The sequence below is a fragment of the Pholis gunnellus genome (assembly GCF_910591455.1).
Source record: "Pholis gunnellus genome assembly, chromosome: 2".
NCBI lineage: Eukaryota > Metazoa > Chordata > Actinopteri > Perciformes > Pholidae > Pholis > Pholis gunnellus.
The window spans coordinates 6,070,832-6,088,469 of record NC_136536.1 but is presented as its reverse complement, the minus strand read 5'-3'; the positions used below and the strand labels follow the sequence as shown (position 1 = coordinate 6,088,469).

General features: G+C 44.6%; 1 protein-coding gene across 9 annotated transcripts in view; it reads left to right on the top strand.

Annotated features, from left to right (window-relative positions):
* Positions 1-17,638, top strand: part of LOC306705100 (ankyrin repeat and SAM domain-containing protein 1A) — a gene marked incomplete at its 3' end in the record, with an annotated part of 58,826 nt that overhangs the window by 2,425 nt on the left and 38,763 nt on the right. For 7 of the 9 annotated variants that reach the window (XM_079171777.1, XM_079171780.1, XM_079171779.1 and 4 more), the window contains exons 2-4: positions 8,948-9,028; positions 9,232-9,388; positions 10,360-10,422. In XM_079171777.1, coding sequence (XP_079027903.1) covers positions 8,948-9,028; positions 9,232-9,388; positions 10,360-10,422 — 301 coding nt within the window. The remainder of the gene's footprint in view (positions 1-8,947; positions 9,029-9,231; positions 9,389-10,359; positions 10,423-17,638) is intronic. The other 2 variants (XM_079171781.1, XM_079171782.1) reach the window with 1 other exon arrangement.

Sequence of the window (17,638 nt, the reverse complement as noted above, 5' to 3'; positions counted from 1 at the left end):
GTACGGGCTTTGGCTCGGTGGGCGTGTTTCTTCTTCTTTTCTTTCACCAGAATTTATTCATCATCATCATCATCCATTGTTGGGAAGCGTGAGGCCTGTAATCCTGTCAGAGGAGATTTGATCGGCGGGATCTGTCTTTAGAAAAACTGTAGCCTGTGTTGGTTGTGATGTCAACAAAGGGATGTGTGTTGTTTACACTCCTGCTCTAGTACGAGCACTTTAACCTCCATTTCTGTCAGGAAATATGTGTAATTTTAGTTGGCCTGTAGCCAAAATAGGTGTGTAATTGTTGTGTTTTGAGCTGTTATAGCGAGATATTAGGCCGTATGCGCATAATCTAGTCAATAACATCCTGTTTAATGTATAGATTAAACAGCAGGCTATATGCCGTTGTAATAATCTAACCCAATCAGCTTCATCGCCGTTCTCTGAAGGTGTGTTGTGTTTCCACTAGATTTTCGGTGTTCTTGCTCTGGAATGGGGAGCTTGTCAAGACTTGCGTTGTTGTTGTAACCAGTCGAGTGTACAGCTCTGCTCTGAGGAATGTCTGCTTTCCCAGGAGGCTGCATCCCAGCGGTTTCCACGATATAGACACTGACCCCGGCATGTTTTAACGCTGCCGCCGCCCCCGAACATTTGTTCCTCGGCGCTCCATTATCACCAAGATGAGCTGGGCGGGGGCTTCCTCGAGTCGGAGGGTCACGGTGTAAACTTTCATAGTGCCACGGGAAGTCAACCTGATGAGCTGATAGTGTTTGTTGGAATTATTTAAGCCATTTTGGTATCTATAGTCCGTATAAACAGTATTGCATGGGCTTGGGTCCATGTGTACTTCCTGTCGGCTCATGTCATTGACACACAGGAAATAAAACAGGACACGTTTGGAATGTTTACAACTGTGAAGTGGTCCATATGAGGCCTTATCGTAGGGCGCGCATTCGCTGTGTTTTCATAGTTTTTGCTATGGCCCCCAGACCCCCGTTTTGATCCCAGAGGTCTACAGGAAGAGCTCTTGACTAGCACTTCCTGGACGAGGTTGTCCAAACACAGGCAGCTGCTGCGGTCAGACCCGAGGTAAGACAAGTCCCTGGCAGAGAAAGTGCCGGCCCACTGAGGGGGAATTAAAAGAGGAATGCATGGAGTTCTGGACACACACTCTGAGAGCTTAGCCAGATGAGGGCTCGTCTCCCAGCATCACAGCCGTGTCCTTTGTCCCACTGACAGAGCGTAGAATGATGCCTTTTCATATTCATATCAGTCCCTAAAGACCATGCTGGGGCTTTTTTTTGTATCACAAAGGAAATTGAGCTGTCATTTGGATAGAATTGGACCACCTATTTAGAGTGTTGGTTAATACAAGTGGGGCTTTTTTATTTATTTATTTATTTTTAATTTAAATTTGGTATTCACAAAGACCTCTTGAAATTAGTTTTCTCCGCAGCACGTGACGCCTTTCTCTGAATGCTAGAGAGGAAAGTATTTCTATCAGTGTAATGACTTGTTTAGCATTTTAAGAGGCTTGGGCACAACTCCAGATCGTTCCATCCCATTACATACACAATTTCCCAAGCAGACCCATGCTTTCAGAGCGGTGTGAGCCGAGAAAATAGCCGCTGCATAGGCTGTCCTTTTAAAAAAATAAAAAAAAAATAAACAAATGTCCCTGGAGCTCCTCTGTTATTAGGATCTTTGTGCATGTAGAATTCACTGTGAGTGTGAAGGTGCGCTGCAGGACTCGGGATGGTGTGTCTGCAGATGACCGGCTCACAGCGGGAATCTGACACCCTCAGTCTCTAGCTGGGTTTCACTGTAGCTGTCAAAGCTCATGCAAACTGTCTCACTGCCCGCTTTGTGTGCAGGCAGACAGCGTTAACAAGGCAGTTGTATTCGCTTTTCCAGTGCTGGTGAGTACCCTCGCATCATTCGTAGGTGGGCAAAAGCAGGCCGAACAGCAGGTCTGTTGACCTCTGAACTGAGAGAAACTGTAGCTGGTTCAGCCCAGGAGGGAGCAGTGGTAGCTGGGAAATCTAACACCACCATGTTAGCATTCCAGGAGCATCTGAGTTTGGGATGCTCTGCGCGTTATGTTTACGGGCCCATGTTTGTGTAGTCGGAGAAGGCATGCAGAAAGGCACTCGGTAGCAGTGATGAATTCCACATATGTGTGGGTGTGTGGGGGGGCAGACACTACAGTGTTTAACCTGGTAAGATAAGAATAGATTTCATCTAAGTGGGTCAGGGGTTTCTTAATTAGTTTGTAGAGGAAATTCTCCCGATGAGTTGTATGGATGCCAATCGACAATGATAATAACTTTGGACAGCAACCGTTCTGAAGAAGAACCTACCCCTGATTCTGACATTCACTAATGTTGTAAGAACAGACTCACTAACTCTTTATGACTTTTGTTCGGGGGCCTTTCAGTTTCTGTGTGCACACGGCCCTGCGGTCTCATACTCCTTTATGCCTATTGGCGGGGCGTTTCCCTATGATAATTAGGATCAACCGGCATGTGCTTTCAATTTAAGAGGACAATGGGATCCATCATTATAACAATGCAGGTACGAACAATTCAGCAGTTTAAGAACACGTCATGAATGAGAAGTAGACTTTTCTGAGGTCAATCTTAGGAAGGTCACGGTGAATGAGGCCCATTGATACCAATGGCCATTTTCATTATTTAAAGTGCTTCATTAGACACATTTTTGTCTCCTAGTTCTCTTTTTATTTATTTTCATCTTTCTGTGCTTCCCGTGTTAAAAGAAACAGAAAGTTGCTTATGTCGGCAACACAAAGACACATTTACTGAGTCTCATGTGAGCTTGTTTATGTGAACTCTACTTCACCTCACATTCGGAAAGCCTTGTAATAACAAATGGACAAATGGGAAAGATAATGCTGCTGAGGTTAGGGTGCATCTCTGTGTGTGGTGGTTGAGCCCATTTGTAGGAAGAGGTACCACAACGAGCAGAGACGTCAGCCCCCCCCCCCTCCCTCTTTCTCAACCTGTGCAGTCCTACATGTGCGTTAGCTGGATGGTAGCAACCCCCAACCCAGACGTTTTCATCCTGCTGGCTGGCGTCTTCCTTTCTCTCCCACTCTGCTGCTCTCAGCAGTCTTCTTGCCCACCTGCTGAGCCCACAACACTCCACCTCCACCTCCAGACTTCAAACATGTTGTACTTGGAGCCAGAGTAACGGCACTGCCCTCAATATGTTCACACAGGAAACAATTTATCTGAGAATCCCCTTCGCTTTGATACGTGTGTAAACCGTATAAAAGTAAAAATATTGTATTCTGGACCGGATTAGCCTCAGCATGCAGATTGGCAACTGCATCGACTGTAACTGTGAAACACACACAGATGCATTATATCATAAATAAGGGTGTGACATAGAGTAGTCTTATGGTCACAAACATTAAGAAGTTAAAGAATGCCTGAGCAGTATTTGACAAAATCTTCAACCACGCCAAGACAGAAGCTGTGTGCTATTTCCAGAACTGGGTTGTCAGCATAACTGAAAATAACTGACTGTCCGCCCGGCAAGATTTGAGTCGAAACTACACATCAGCTCGCTCTTTCGAGCAAAAGGCACCGGGGGTGCCGGTGTGAAACTGTGAGGTCGGTGTGGGGAAATGCCAGCTTGTTGGAAAACAGAATGTGATTGAATGTGTTTTCCTTCTTTTTCTCGACCCATCCGATTGTCCCCGTCTCTTTTCTTCTGTAGTCATCCCACCTTTTCGTCCTGCCACCAGTGGTTTTGACGCCCAAGCTGTGCTCTACACTCGAATGGGCAAATGAGCTACCATATTGCCGTCTTCATTACTTTCCTTTGCATTACAACCGGAGCTGTTTACTGTAGCACTAAAACAATAACAACAACAACAACATCATGACATAAAAGAATGCTAACGCCCTCTATCAGACCCCCCTTCTCATCTCTTCCCACAGAGTCGATTGTTAGCATTACAATCACAGCACAAGCCTCTTCTCTCCTTTCTGTGTACTGGGAATGAAGCTATCAGCACAACACCTGGTGAATCAGCGTTAATGACTATCTGGCGATAGAAATGTTCTTTCTTACGAGTGTGTAGATGGAGCGTTGTTTAATTTATCTCATTTAGCGGCTGGCTAGTTTGCTAGCTAACGTTAGCTTGCCAATTCCACCATGTTTTCATACTAAAGTTACACCTGTTACAAAAAATGAGCAGAACAGTGTGTGTTGTTTGTCACAAATGTATTTTATAAAAGAATTCTGAAATGATTAAGATGGCAATTTCATTATTTGATACATTTTGAGGACGGCCTACCTCAAACATTTCAACTGTAACTTTTGTGTGTTTTTTACTTATATTTTAGCCACTCTACTGGTGGCAATGTTCGGTCCACCACCGTGGTCCAGACTGAAATATCTCAACTATTGGATGGATTGGCAAGAAAGTTCATAGACTGTTAAGTTTGTACAGATTTAATGTCGGGCCACCAGGGGGCTGATATTTGTGATTTTGGGTGAGATCTCTTGACAACTATTGGATGGATCGCTTAAGTTAATCAATGGTCAGAAGCATCAACCACATGATCAAGAAATTAAGTCCCAGACTTGTTTACGCCGTGTCATAGCCGTGCCAAAGATTTGAAGTTTGTTGCCTAATATATTTCTCTGTGCTGCCCAACTTGTTAAACTCCCCCAGAACAAAACAGTATATATCCACTACCCCCAACCTTCATGATGAGTGTGCACTACTTTATCACAGTCTTAGGTCTTTGATCACAACATGCTGTCTTGCCAGAGATTTTAGCTCATTAAGAGCATTAAGAGAAATACATGTATTATTATTCCTCAGCAGGCCTGGATGCCTCTGGCAGGTGCTTCATTCTCTCTCTGCTGAGGAGAAGATGCTAAAGTTGGCTGTTTGGTTGCGGGGCATCTGGTTTCACCACCCGCCAGCAATATGCATAATAATCAAGCCCAGCTTCCCTGACGGTGGCTGGCATGCGCCAGTCACTGCTGGGCTCGGTGCCCTGGGCGAGACTAATCCCCAGTGTTGTCACACAGCTAATAGGCTGGAGGACAAATCTGTTTATTTGACACCGGGTTCACAATCACCTGGGTTCTTATTTGCTTAAACCTAAGTTTGAATTGTGCCTCGACTATTCCTTAAGGCACCATGAATAATCATGTGATCATAACGTTTGGTTCAACCGGAAATATTGTAGCGTGCCGCTGAAATGGAAAAGTTTACTTTGAATTCCTGCTGTTGTTAAATGGCACGCAATAAAAAGATCTGGTAGTTCTGGTTAGTCCTGGTCTAGAAATAGACCAGAATATCTTGTGTCTTCCTGTGACCAGATAGTTTAGTCACTTCACATGAGCATCGACAAGCCGAAAGAACGAAACTCCAGTGTCTTCTGTTTGTGCGTTTAATTATTGTTCTCCGTGACATCTGGACGTCGGAGTAAAACACAGTGGAGATTTATGTTTAAGACCACATATTTTGGAAATGACCGTCTTTTTAAAATGCCATCAGTATGTGTGACTAACACCAGCAGACTAATGCAGAGAACACATAAAGGAGGGAAAATGTCATTATCCTCCCTCCTCTCGTACTGGCCGGGCTTTGCACAACACAGTATTAGAGCCCCCCCAGAATCTTTCTCAAACTCCAGCTTCATCCCGTTGATATTCCCTCAGGGAAATTAAGGATTAGCTCAGCCTTTCATACAGGAATTCCTCAGTCAGTTCGCATGAATGTGCCCCCTCCCAAACCAAATCAACTCTTCCTTTTTTTTTTTTTGCCCATTGCCCTGCTATGGGCCCGCTAAGCCCCGTCCCTCAGTTGAGTTGGTGGTGAGCCGTAGTAAGAGGATGAAGTGGATTGTCGACTGTCGAGCACCACTCTGACTCATGCCCTTGAGCGCCATGCTGCCAAAATGCTCCGAGGACGTAACACTTGGACTGCACTTAAAGCTGCAACAACAACGAGGCAGCTCTGCGTATAGCAAGTTTTAAACACCATCACAGTGAGGAATCATAATGAGCGGACATCTTTGTTCCCTCTGCGTGCAGATGATCCTGATGGCGTTAATTACCACCCGTGTCCCAGATTAGAGCTGTAATATCATGGATATGGAAAGCAGAAAGTGACCTCATGGCTGTGGTTTGTGATGCATCGTTGGGTTTTCTTTTGGTCGTGCAGTTGATGTAACACAGTGTTTGTGTTTCTGAGTGAAACTTCTGTCACTGACGCATCCAACTCATGGCCGCTGAGGACGACCAATCTGCAAAGGTGTCATACATTTTAGCTTCTATACCACATTTTCTACTAAATTGATGACTTTGAATGTCAAAGGGAAATCTTTCAATATGTCTCGTGATACAGCGGAGTGTTTATCTTGCATTGTTGTTTTTAAAGCACAGAGTAAATGTCCTCACGTTCACTCGCATGACTCGACAATCAATGCAATGGAATCACAAGATCGTGTTTATTGTGTTCCCACAGCCACGGCACGCCTTCTTGCATTACTCTGGCAGTCGTTCCTGCCCTTTGCCCGATTTTGTTAAATTCTTTAGTCGTGGTCGCTGCTCTGTTCATGTTTATGTTAGTTTGTTTATGGGCTTTTTGCTGTAAGCCGTTACATAACCCTTTTATCTGGGACAGCAACTAGAGGTCTGTTTCTGTCTCCCGTTTTCTCTTTTGATGTGTTCAGCGGCCATGCACAAGGCAGTGTTGCTGTACTCTTAACGAGAAATTTGGTTACTGGTTTGGGAGGAATGGCGAGGAAGTGTGTGTGTGCGTGACGCCTTTTAAGAGCTGACTTAATCGTAGCGCACACATGTTCTCCCTCTCTCGTAACAGAAGTTTATCAATCCACAGCATTTCCTCCCGCCACTCTTTCCCCACTCTAACACAGTGCCTTGCAAAAGTATTTCCTATTTTGTTGAATTAAGATTTTCTTATTCAGATATTATGTAATGGACCTAAACTAAATGGTCAAAATTGGTGAAGTGAAATGAAAAAACTGAAAAGTGGTGCAAGCATTTATTCTTACAGAAAAAGAAAATACATTTTGGTTTTTGGCGAACTGCAAACCTGTTTTCCTTTTCCCCCCCGACCTCTACTGTGGAGCTTCACAGCTCATTCAGGGTTATCTTCAGTCTCTTTGTTGCCTCTCTGACTAAAGCCCTGCTTGCCTGGTCCGTGAGGTCGGTCCTCTCTTGGCAGGTTTGTTGTAGTGCCGTGTTCTTTCCAACTTGTAAAAATTGCTTTAATGGCGCTCCGTGAGATCATGTGACGGATCACGTGACACACAGATTGTACACAGGTGGTATTAATTTAACTAATTACCTGATGATATTTGGTTGGATCAAATCAGATCTGTTGGGGGGAGTTTCTTAGCAAAGGGGGTGTATACATATGCATGCATCAAAAAAGGTTTTTGTCATTACAATTTTGTGTAGCGCAACAAAATATATTAATCTCAAGGGGGGTACATTTTGCGAGGCACTGTATTTCCTCCTAGCTCTGCTCTTTGATGCCCCATGTCTTCCTCATGGCTGCCTGACTGAGATGAGACCCAGAGCGCCTGCTGTAAGAAATAAATGGCTTTTACAATGACTAGTGGAGTGGTGCATCCCTGTGTGTCTGTGCTCTATCAGGCTCATTGTTCTGCGGGCTATAGAGCCCTCTAAGACACTTATTTAATGAGACGGCTCTGACTGTGTAATTGCAGGCTGCTCTGAAAGCTATTATGGGAGATATATTTTAGGGGGGGGGGGGCAAAACAACCATTACTGCGACAAAAAATAGCCCCGTGTGTGTGAAGCAAAGTCAAACAGTAGCGCTGAAGCCGATATGAGGAGGGTGAGCAAAAAAAAAAATGTGCAAATCGCCCGTAATGCTCGTTGTCCTCGTAGAGTTCTCGCCAAAGGCTTTATTCATGGAAAGGACTTGCACGCATCAAAAGTCATAATTCATGAAGCCATCCTAATGTCAAATCAGTAGTTTGCATTGGTTTTGAGGCAGATTTCTATATCAAAAGGTAAGTAAATAGTAAAAACTCTTTTGGCGTTCTCTCCCATTCACGATTGATTCTCTGTGAGGCCCACTGGTTTCGCTCCCGTTCTCTGTCTGCTCGGCGAAAGGCTCCGGTCTCAGATATTTGGTTCACTCGTGCTGGGATTTCTGTGTCGCATGATTTATTTAGGATGTGTTGAGGTCGTTCAGAGAGCCCCACATCCCAGTCCTGGCACTCCGCCTCACCAGACATCCTTTAGCCTCTTAAATTACTCCCTCAGTCTCCCTTTAACCCCCCCCCCCCCATCTTCTATCATCGTTCTCTTTCCTCCTCCTCCTCACCACAGCGCTCTTTGCAAATTAAAAGGAACAAACCAATCTGAGCTGACAGCTGAGTTCAGCTCCAGTGAATGAGAGTGCTGGGCTAATGCTGGGCTACCTTACACTTTACCCCGTCAGTGCTTTCAGGCCCTGCTTTGTTTGTTGCAGCTTGCCTGTACTGCATAACAAAAGCCCCATTCTTCTTCCAGGCCTTGGCCCAGAATAATCAGGCTGACGTTGCATGTAGTTACTGTAAATTAAGACAGAAGTTAACTCGTAGCTGCTGCTCAGTGCCGATGGTGTCTGTTTTACTTCCTGGTTTGATGCTGCTGCTGCTGCTGGCGTGTGCCTTCTCATTCCTGTCCTCTCACATGATTTTTTTAGCGAGAGAGAGAGAGAGGGAGTGCATGTACCCCCCCCACATGTGTGTAGGTGGTGGCTGGGGTGTGATGTGAAGTTGCCGCTGCGAGAGGACTGAGGCCCTGAGATAACGATCACAACAGAGTCAGTCACACCCACAGTTCGAGACTTTACAGAGGGATAGGCTGGTGTTTGTTTGGTATGTGTGTTGTAGTGTTATGGAAGCCTAACAACCCTTTCTATTCTTAACAGCATCTGGAGAGGCCCCAATGTGAATTGTGTGGACAGCACTGGATACTCCCCTCTCCACCACGCCGCCCTAAATGGACACAGGTAGATCAGTGATAGATAACTCTGGGAATCGGGAGAAACGCCCGTTTCAGCTCCCGTCGTTATGCGTTTAATGAGGTCTGCCCCTCACAGACGAGTGTCCCACTGGGGAGATAAAGCTATTAACTGCATGTTTGCTAAGGCCGTGTGTGTATTCATTAGTGTGGTTCATACTCTCGGCCCCTGTCCCTTTCCTTGGTCTGCAGCGAGGTGGTAGAGGCGCTGCTACGAAACGAGGCCTTGACCAACATCGCCGACAACAAGGGCTGCTACCCGCTCCACCTGGCTGCGTGGAAGGGAGACGAACACATCGTCAAACTGCTCATTCACCAGGGACCCTCACACCCCAGACTCAACGAGCAGGTCTGCCACTGCATTTGCTCTTCTGTGTGTGTGTGTGTGTGTGTGTGTCTGTGTGTGTGTGTGTGTGTGTGTGTGTGTGTGTGTGTGTGTGTGTGTGTGTGTGTGTGTGTGTGTGTGTGTGTGTGTGTGTGTTTTGGTCTCTTGGCTTCACTTTTTGGTTTTAAACCCATTTACCATGCTGATAATATCATGAGTCGTGAAATGTTACTAAATTGATTTGTTCCCCAATCTGTTTGTGATATGTGATCGTGGGAGTTTGTGTATGCAGAAGATGTATTAGGTTGTCTTTTAAAGTCAAGAAAGTTTTGATTTTCAGCACACTTGTTGACCAATTGAAGTTTAACAGTTAGATTTGTAATGGTTTAATCAGCAGCCATAGGAAGTCAATCATTCACTTGGTAAGGAGGTCATTTCTAGAAACAAAATGCCACATGGAGATATATTTCTGATTCTAGTTCAGCATGGCATGCTCTGCACTATATTTGAACCAAATGAATGTTAAAAAGATGGTGACCAGAGTGCATTAACCTGCATCATGAGTGTGACTTCTACTGTGATGCTGTGGTATTTGAAGTGTTTTGACGCCATGCTAGTGTGTGAAGTGCCCTCCCCCTTCTGAACTGTTTTAACCCTTATGTTTTCATATTTTGTTTGGTTGCTTACTGCACAGACAGCTTCCTGGACCGGCTCTGGTCTTTCCTGTTTGGGATGAGGAGAAATGACCCATTATGAGCTCCACAAATGTTAGCAAACAAGCCGCACTAAACTGTAGCAAAAATCAAAAGATGAAAAAGTACATTTGTCTCATTTTGTGTCATTTCTCCCGGCCTGTTCATGACATCTGAATGTTCATTAACCCAACTCTGATTTTTGTTTCTCCTCTTTGTTTAGTTTGACTCATTTGTGATCACCATTCATTTTGTCATTGCTTGTCTGAATCCATTGGCCTATCTTCTCTTCCTCCCTCCCAGAGCTCTGTAGACCATAAAGAGTTCAAGCGCTGTGGGCCCTTTGACCCCTATATTAATGCCAAGGTGTGTACACAGCGCTGCCGAAAAAAACAGCCTCTCCTTCTGAAGTGCTCCTTTGCTTTGCTGCCGTGTTGTCTTGCTGTGCTTTGGTTGGGTTTGTTGCTGCTGCTGCTTGCGGGGCCACTCTGCTGCAGAGATAAGGGGAGGCTTTTAATTTCACCGACTATCGGTAGATCCCTGTCCTCTGGCTTCCTGCTCATGTTCGCTCGTGATCTGCACATTTATTGAGATGTTTACAACATGCCCTCCACCACATAAGGTCTATCTATTATTTTCTGAATGTTACAATACTGTTGAACCAGTACTTTTGGTCGGGGTCAGGCAGTAAATGTCTGTCCTCTGAGAGCCACTGGAGGTGATTTATGGGACCGGGTATGTTTAAAAAATGTGCAAAATTGTAATGAAAGTATAAAATACAGCCTGAAGCAGTACAGTTGTTGGCACCACATGACCAGCATATATACTGAGCAAACCACACTATCAGTTACAGCTACAACGACCATTATGGTATTAAACAGAAAATCGACAATAGAACGCTGACAAATGTAGTAGCTTACAGGAAGTCCTCTGTGATATTGGCAGCTAGATATTGGTGGATTGAGATGAATGGTGTGGTGGAGACATTTGTGGTTATTTTCAAGTTACCTCATTCCAGTCTAACCTGTAGCTACAAAACCCGTTTTTTTATTTTTAGACATGCTAGCAGCGTGTCTAGTTGGTCCGCCACTTTGGTCCAGACTGAACTATCTCAAAAACGATTTCATCGATTTGACGTAACTTTTGCACATGGTCCCTAGAGGATGAATCCTACTGACTTGATGATCCCTTGACTTTTCCTCAAGCGCCACCATGATGTTGATATTTTGCAGTGTTAAGTGAAATGTCTCGACAGTTATTTGTTGGATTGTCATGACATTTGGTACTCACGTTGTCTTCCTCAGGAGTCATTTAAATAACTTTGGCTTCTGACCAAATACCTGCCAAAGCAGCCTCAACTGTACTTTGTGTTAGTTAGTTATTTAGCAAATGTTAGCATGCTCACATGCCAAACTGAGATGGTGAACACAGTAAACATTACTTGCCAAACATTAGCATGTTAGCATAGTTCACATTCAGCTAAACGCACCCATGAGCCTAAGAGTTACACCACAGAGCCGCTAGCATGGCTGCAGACTCTTGTTAAGTAATAATACAATTATTTTTATGACTGAAATCAATTAATATTCGTCTGATTGAGAGATATATTTACCAACTATTTATTTTAGCACCACTGTATTGTTTCAGAGGTCAATAGAAAATAGAATCGGGCTCTCATTAAGCCTCTTAAAAAAAGTAAGTCCCACTGGACCCAACTTTTACTCTCTTCCTCCTTATCTGGAGTACATACAGTCTTCTATCAGGCGTCGCTATATTTCACTGTGAGCTCCCTCCTCGTTGCATTCAGCTTCCCAGAGAAGTCCCAATTACAGCGTGTCTACACGAGGAGGATGGCTGTACAGCTGACATGGCAGCGCCGACGGTGTCACCCTCACAGCTAGAGCAGTGAGCAGTGCGAACACGTCCGTCGCTCCATGATTGCGTTTTCAGCTGAATCCCACACAGGCCTGTAGATAAGGCCGCACACTATTTCTGAACATTGTCGCATTTCCTCTGGACTAATCTTCTTAGCGTTTGGATGGGAAACCTGGCTTTAATGCTGCTATATATTGGAGTGTGAATGTTCCTGCAGTGTTTGTCTTACTGTCCTTTTTCCCATTGAGTCTCTTGATCTGCTGAGATTGTCGGTGACGTCTCGATGCAAATACTTCCGGGACAGTTCGGGGAACACTACCTGGTCAACCGGCCTGAATAATTCAAGCCTTGTTATGAATAAATCAGAAAGATGGATGCAGTGTGGATGCTCTGGCTCTGGTTGTGGTCATGGTTGATGGCATCATGGGACTTGAGTTGGAGGGGAGCATCCTGCCTCTGCTCTCATCACACTCCAGGACCAGAGAGCCAACTCAGGAGGAGGAGGAGGAGGAGGAGGAGGAGGATGGGAGGTTTTTAGTGTACCAGTCTCTTTGCATCAGCGTCAAAGAAAGATTTCCCATGCCACGCTTGTCCGTGTGAGTGTGTAAATGGGTGTGTTTGCCCCTCCTCCTCTTCTCCCCACCTCCCAGTTTGTGCTCAGGAGCTCGCGTTGCTGAGGAGAGGAAGAGGTGGGACGTTGTCATAGTAACAGTGTCATGGTACACAGCGGTGGTGAGTGACCCAGTGGTGTTTGTGCAGAGCCAGACGTGAGCATGGTGTGTGTGTGTGTGTGTGTGGTGAGGCTTAAAGCGGCGTCCGGGGCTCCCTTCAGGGACACTGAGGGAGTCAGACTGGTCCAGTTCTCTGTCATCCTGGTCCAGGAAACCAGCCAGACCAATGTGTATTCATTATGGCTCTGCGCTCACTTACTGATTACTTACCTGGCTGCTTTGAGCCTTCAAACACTGTAGTGGGGGGGACCTGACCTGGACTAATCCTCCATCTGAATGATGTGGTTACACAGGTTCAGTACAAACTGTTAGTAGAAATGTACTGAAATTTATTTTGTCGACACTGGAGCTGAAATGATTAGTTTGTTAACCAATTGGTCAGAAAACAGAAAATATACAAGCAACCTTTTTCGATTTAGGGCTGCAACTAATCATTTTCATCTTGGATTAATCTGGTGATTATTTACTATATATATATAAATATATATATATATACATAATTTAGCCCGAAGTGATTTCATTAAATTGCTAATTGTCTCCGAACAACTTTAAAATACCCTAATTATCAATTTTCTATCATGTAAGACTATATAAAGCAGCAAATCCTTTTTTTATAGCATGAACCAGAGATCAATAACCAGTCAATTATCAAAATAGCTGATTAACCAAATACATCATGTGTCGTTTTAATTTTAGGATTTTTCTGTATTTCTCTCTTTAATATAATTGTACATTGAATATATTTTGGTGTTGAACTGGAACAAAACATTTAAAGACAATGAAACAAGAAAATAATCGGTAGATTAATTGATAATAAAAATAATCTGGTCGTCTCCCTTTTACGCCAAATTGTATACGTTGGGAAGAATAATCTCATTTGAGGAATATTGGCATAAGGATTATCTATTACCACCATTCTCAGTATCTAAACTAACACCTCTGCAGATGCACGTTCAGCATATGAAACTAACGTTTTGTATTACAATGATTTTTTATATTTAATATGATAAAACTGAATTGTTAAAATAAAGTGGTATAGAAACTCTGTCTTCAGTAGAGCCCATGTTAATGAACGTCTTCGTTGACCTCTTTTTAGTTAATTACCATACATTCTGTGTATTACTCCATAGTCAGATATAGCCCCTAGTCTGCCCAGACCCGTATAGCGCTACCTCTCACCCTCGCTTCATCTTCCTATATAGGTCACATGTCTAATACAATATATGTTTAGATGACTTCCCCTGACCCAGGCTCAGATGTCAGGCCGCTCTGCCGTTAACGTGAACTCCGCCATGCTCCGTAAATCACCCTGGACAAATCCAAACAGAACGAGATCGAGATGCCGAAAGAGACTTAGTGAGAATAAAGCCAAAATATCAACTTTTGGAAAAGTTTCTGATGGCAGCAGCAGCAGAATAAATGTCTCCGGACTTGGTCACCTCATTATCAGCGGTGCAGAGTTTTTCCCCTTCCTTCCTCTGGGCGCATCGCCCGCAGTTCTGCCAGCGCGCTCATTTATCCCCTCTGTCTGTCACTTCAGTGTCCACACCATCATAGACCCCCCTCCTCCTCCTCCTCCTCCCATTACCTTCTGCTCTCTGCTCGTCCTCCGGGACTTGTTCTTGTCTCTGTCCTGCCAAGTAATGGCTGAAGCCCATTTGAGGAGTCCTTCAGGGGAAGTGTTGTCATTTAGCAGAAGGACCAGGAATTCTCCATCGGGGTGCGTTCAACGTTTGCAAGATTTCAGGGTGTGTCTTACGTGGCAGTTGGAGCCATTTGTTGCCGGAGGAGGAGAGTCTCAGTTGCAGAGATGTTATCTAAGATCTTCAGGGTTAGTTATGTTTGGAAAGCCCCGTTTAATCAAGTGGACTACGAAGTGGAGAAGTAATATTTCCTGTAAAAGGGAAAATATGTTCACTGTACAGAGAATTACAATCTATGGCAGGAAGCCAGTTAGACATTCATCTCATTACAGGACTGCAAGGTCTGTTAACTCTGGAATGTGTGTCGGTGTCCAAATAAAAATCCACTTTTAGAGCCAGCCTTGTTATTACATATTATATATAATATATTATATTATTGTTGCTTTGCATTGAACGGAAAGAACACTTATATTTACAGGGTTCTTGACGAATGGAGCAAACAGAGCTGCAACTAACAATTAGAAGATTAATGATTTAATTTGTAATTTCTCTATAAAATATAAATAAAATTGGCAATGTGATGTCCTTCAGATTGCTCGTTTTGTCCGTCCAACAGGCCTGATCCCAAATATATTCAATCGAAAGTAATATTGAGAAGAGAAAAGCAGCTAAACGTAACATTGGGAAGCTGCGATTAAATTGTTATTCGACTTGTAGGTTGATTTTCCATCAGTTGATTGATTAGTCGATTAACTGACTATATTCAGCACGACGAAACACAAAACGATACATAGAATCAGTAACACGACTGTGACTTCTTTAATAAGAAACTATATAGTGTGCAGATGTAGGTTATGATCAGGATGCCAGATACCGACAGTCCACATGGGCAGCCCTTTGGCACACAAGCTGCAACAGCTGCTCAGCCCTGTCCTCCTCCTCCTCCTCCTCCTCCTCCTCCTCCTCCTCCTCGTCCACCACCACCACCTCCCACCACTACTACTACCACTACCAGGGGCCAGGCTGACGTAACCGCTGCCTCGCTCGGCTGCCAGCCAGCGTGTCACGTGACAGAGGTCGCTAGTCAAAGCGTGTTACCATCTCCAGGCTCCAGGTTGTGAGAATCATAACATCCTCTGTTCTCCCCGTCACTGTGCCCCCCCCCCCCCCCCCCCCCCCCCCCCCTCTCTCTCTGAATGTTCGGCAGCATGAAAACACAATGGAGTATAATCTCCAGATGTTGCTGGTTAGGACAGGGTTTATCAATCAGCAGCAGCACCAGTGCAGATCCTAATCGCTTCTTGTTTCGACATGCGCGGCGGTCTATAAATCGGGGATGGGGTCTGCAGCGGCACAGCAAAGACAGGATTTTCATGAAGACATGAACTGTCCAGGAAGTCTTGGCTGTGCCGTATGAATTCTAATCTCTTTCCCAGCGAGGCTGCAAGTCATTGGTGCCATTTTATGTAATAGCCTTCAGAGCTCTTGTCTTGTTAGTACGCGATTGTTTGACTGCTCATGTGGAGATAAATAAGGCTGATCTGGTTCTTTTAAAGAGGGAGACTTCATGCTGGAACTCACTAAGTCCTTCTTACATAACCATATGAAAGTGTTGCCCTAAAAACCACAAATTAATTTAGTATAACAATGTTTTAAAATTAGATTTTTTTTTTTTTTGCTGCTGCAGGGCTTTCGGCCTGCCAAAATTAATTTCAAACCAGGCTACCCAGTCCTAGTTCCCCTTATGTCATGTTTACTTTTTTTAATCAGCTTAGTGGCAGGATGGTTTGTATGTGGATATCAAACAATGCAACTCCTAGAGTTGATTTTTAAGCTCTTTTTTTTAAGGAATCTGTGGCTTCTATATCTAAAAGCATGACTTTTCTACGGTTTTCAATGAATAAATCCACTCAAATGTTTGTTTGTTGCTGCACAGAAAGTCTTTCCTGGTTATTGATGCAGACATGCCTCTCTTATAATGACATCTTTGTGTCGACTCATCTGCATGTAGCTGCTCATAAATACAGTGTAATGCACAGGACCGTTTCAACAGGAAAGTCACCCTAAATACTGTATGTTCTTCACAGACATTAGAGATAAGTTCTCCTGGTTCAGGCCCCTGTGTGAGTAACGTGTATGTAGCATAGCTTGCATCGGAGGAGGCGAGGCGAGGCTCGATGTCTCATTGCTGCTTGTTTCCTATCAGTGAGTCAAGTGGCTGGTCAGCCATGTTTAATGCGATCAGATGCTGGCTGACACAACATAGCTATAGAGCACTGACCACCACGCTGGTGTGGGAGACACTTAACATGATCACACACACTGAGTTCAAGGTCTCAGCCCACTAGGTGTCTACTGTCGCTCTCCTGTTTCACATTGTGAGAAAAGGCTTAAAGGGACAGTTGATCCAAAAAAAATCCAAAATCCAGATCTACTCTGATTACTATTGAAGCAGCAGACCTGCACGTTCTGAGGAGGTGAATCATGCCGAGGTAATCACAGCGCGTATGTTTGCCTGTTGAAGTCATCTCTGTAAAAAGCGGAGACGAATGCTCTCCGGTGCGTCACAGATGTGAGACGGCGTGCTCGTTTTATGAGTGTGTACATGTGAGTTTGCTTTGAGCCAAAGAGAAACAAATACACAAATCCGACGGAGGAAACCACCCAGGCAGTGAAAGCTGAGGCCGCTTTGGTTTAGTTCTCATTGAAGCTCTGCTTTGACCCCTTTTTTTTTCTCCCATTTGTTTTGTTCACCAGAGAGAAAAGTGTTGTTTTTGTTTTTTTCTGCAGCCAGCCTCTGCGTTCCCTTTCTTTTGATAGGCAGGTGTCGTTTTGTTTTCCTCTAAGCTCCGCCTCCTCTCTCTCTCTCTGCTCAAGCTGTGACCTGCTTTCCCCAGAGTAGTACAGTATTCACTCTCTCTCCCTCAAACAAACCAAGGGGATACCTGCTGATCCCATCTGGCACCAGGTCTTCAAGAGGGTCTCATTTAAGGAGCTACTGACACCTGTCTAAAACTGCCCTGTTGCCCCCCCCCCCCCCACACACACACACATGATGTCCTGTCTTCAGTGGCACAGCTGGCATGTTCCTCTGGGAGTCACCCAAACTGGCATCTTGCATGTCCATGTGGGGGCCCTTCTTTAAAGCCAGCTGTCTGCCCTTTGTAGGTGGGTCTCCGTGTGTCTGGAATGACCGACTCTCGGAGCATGTGCTTCCTCAATAAGCTGGAATTGTCTGCCGCACCCTTCGATGCACAATATGCGACTCGGGCCAAAGAGCTGAGGGGTTGTGCGGGTTTTATCAGCGGATTGCCAGCAATCACATGTTTGCAA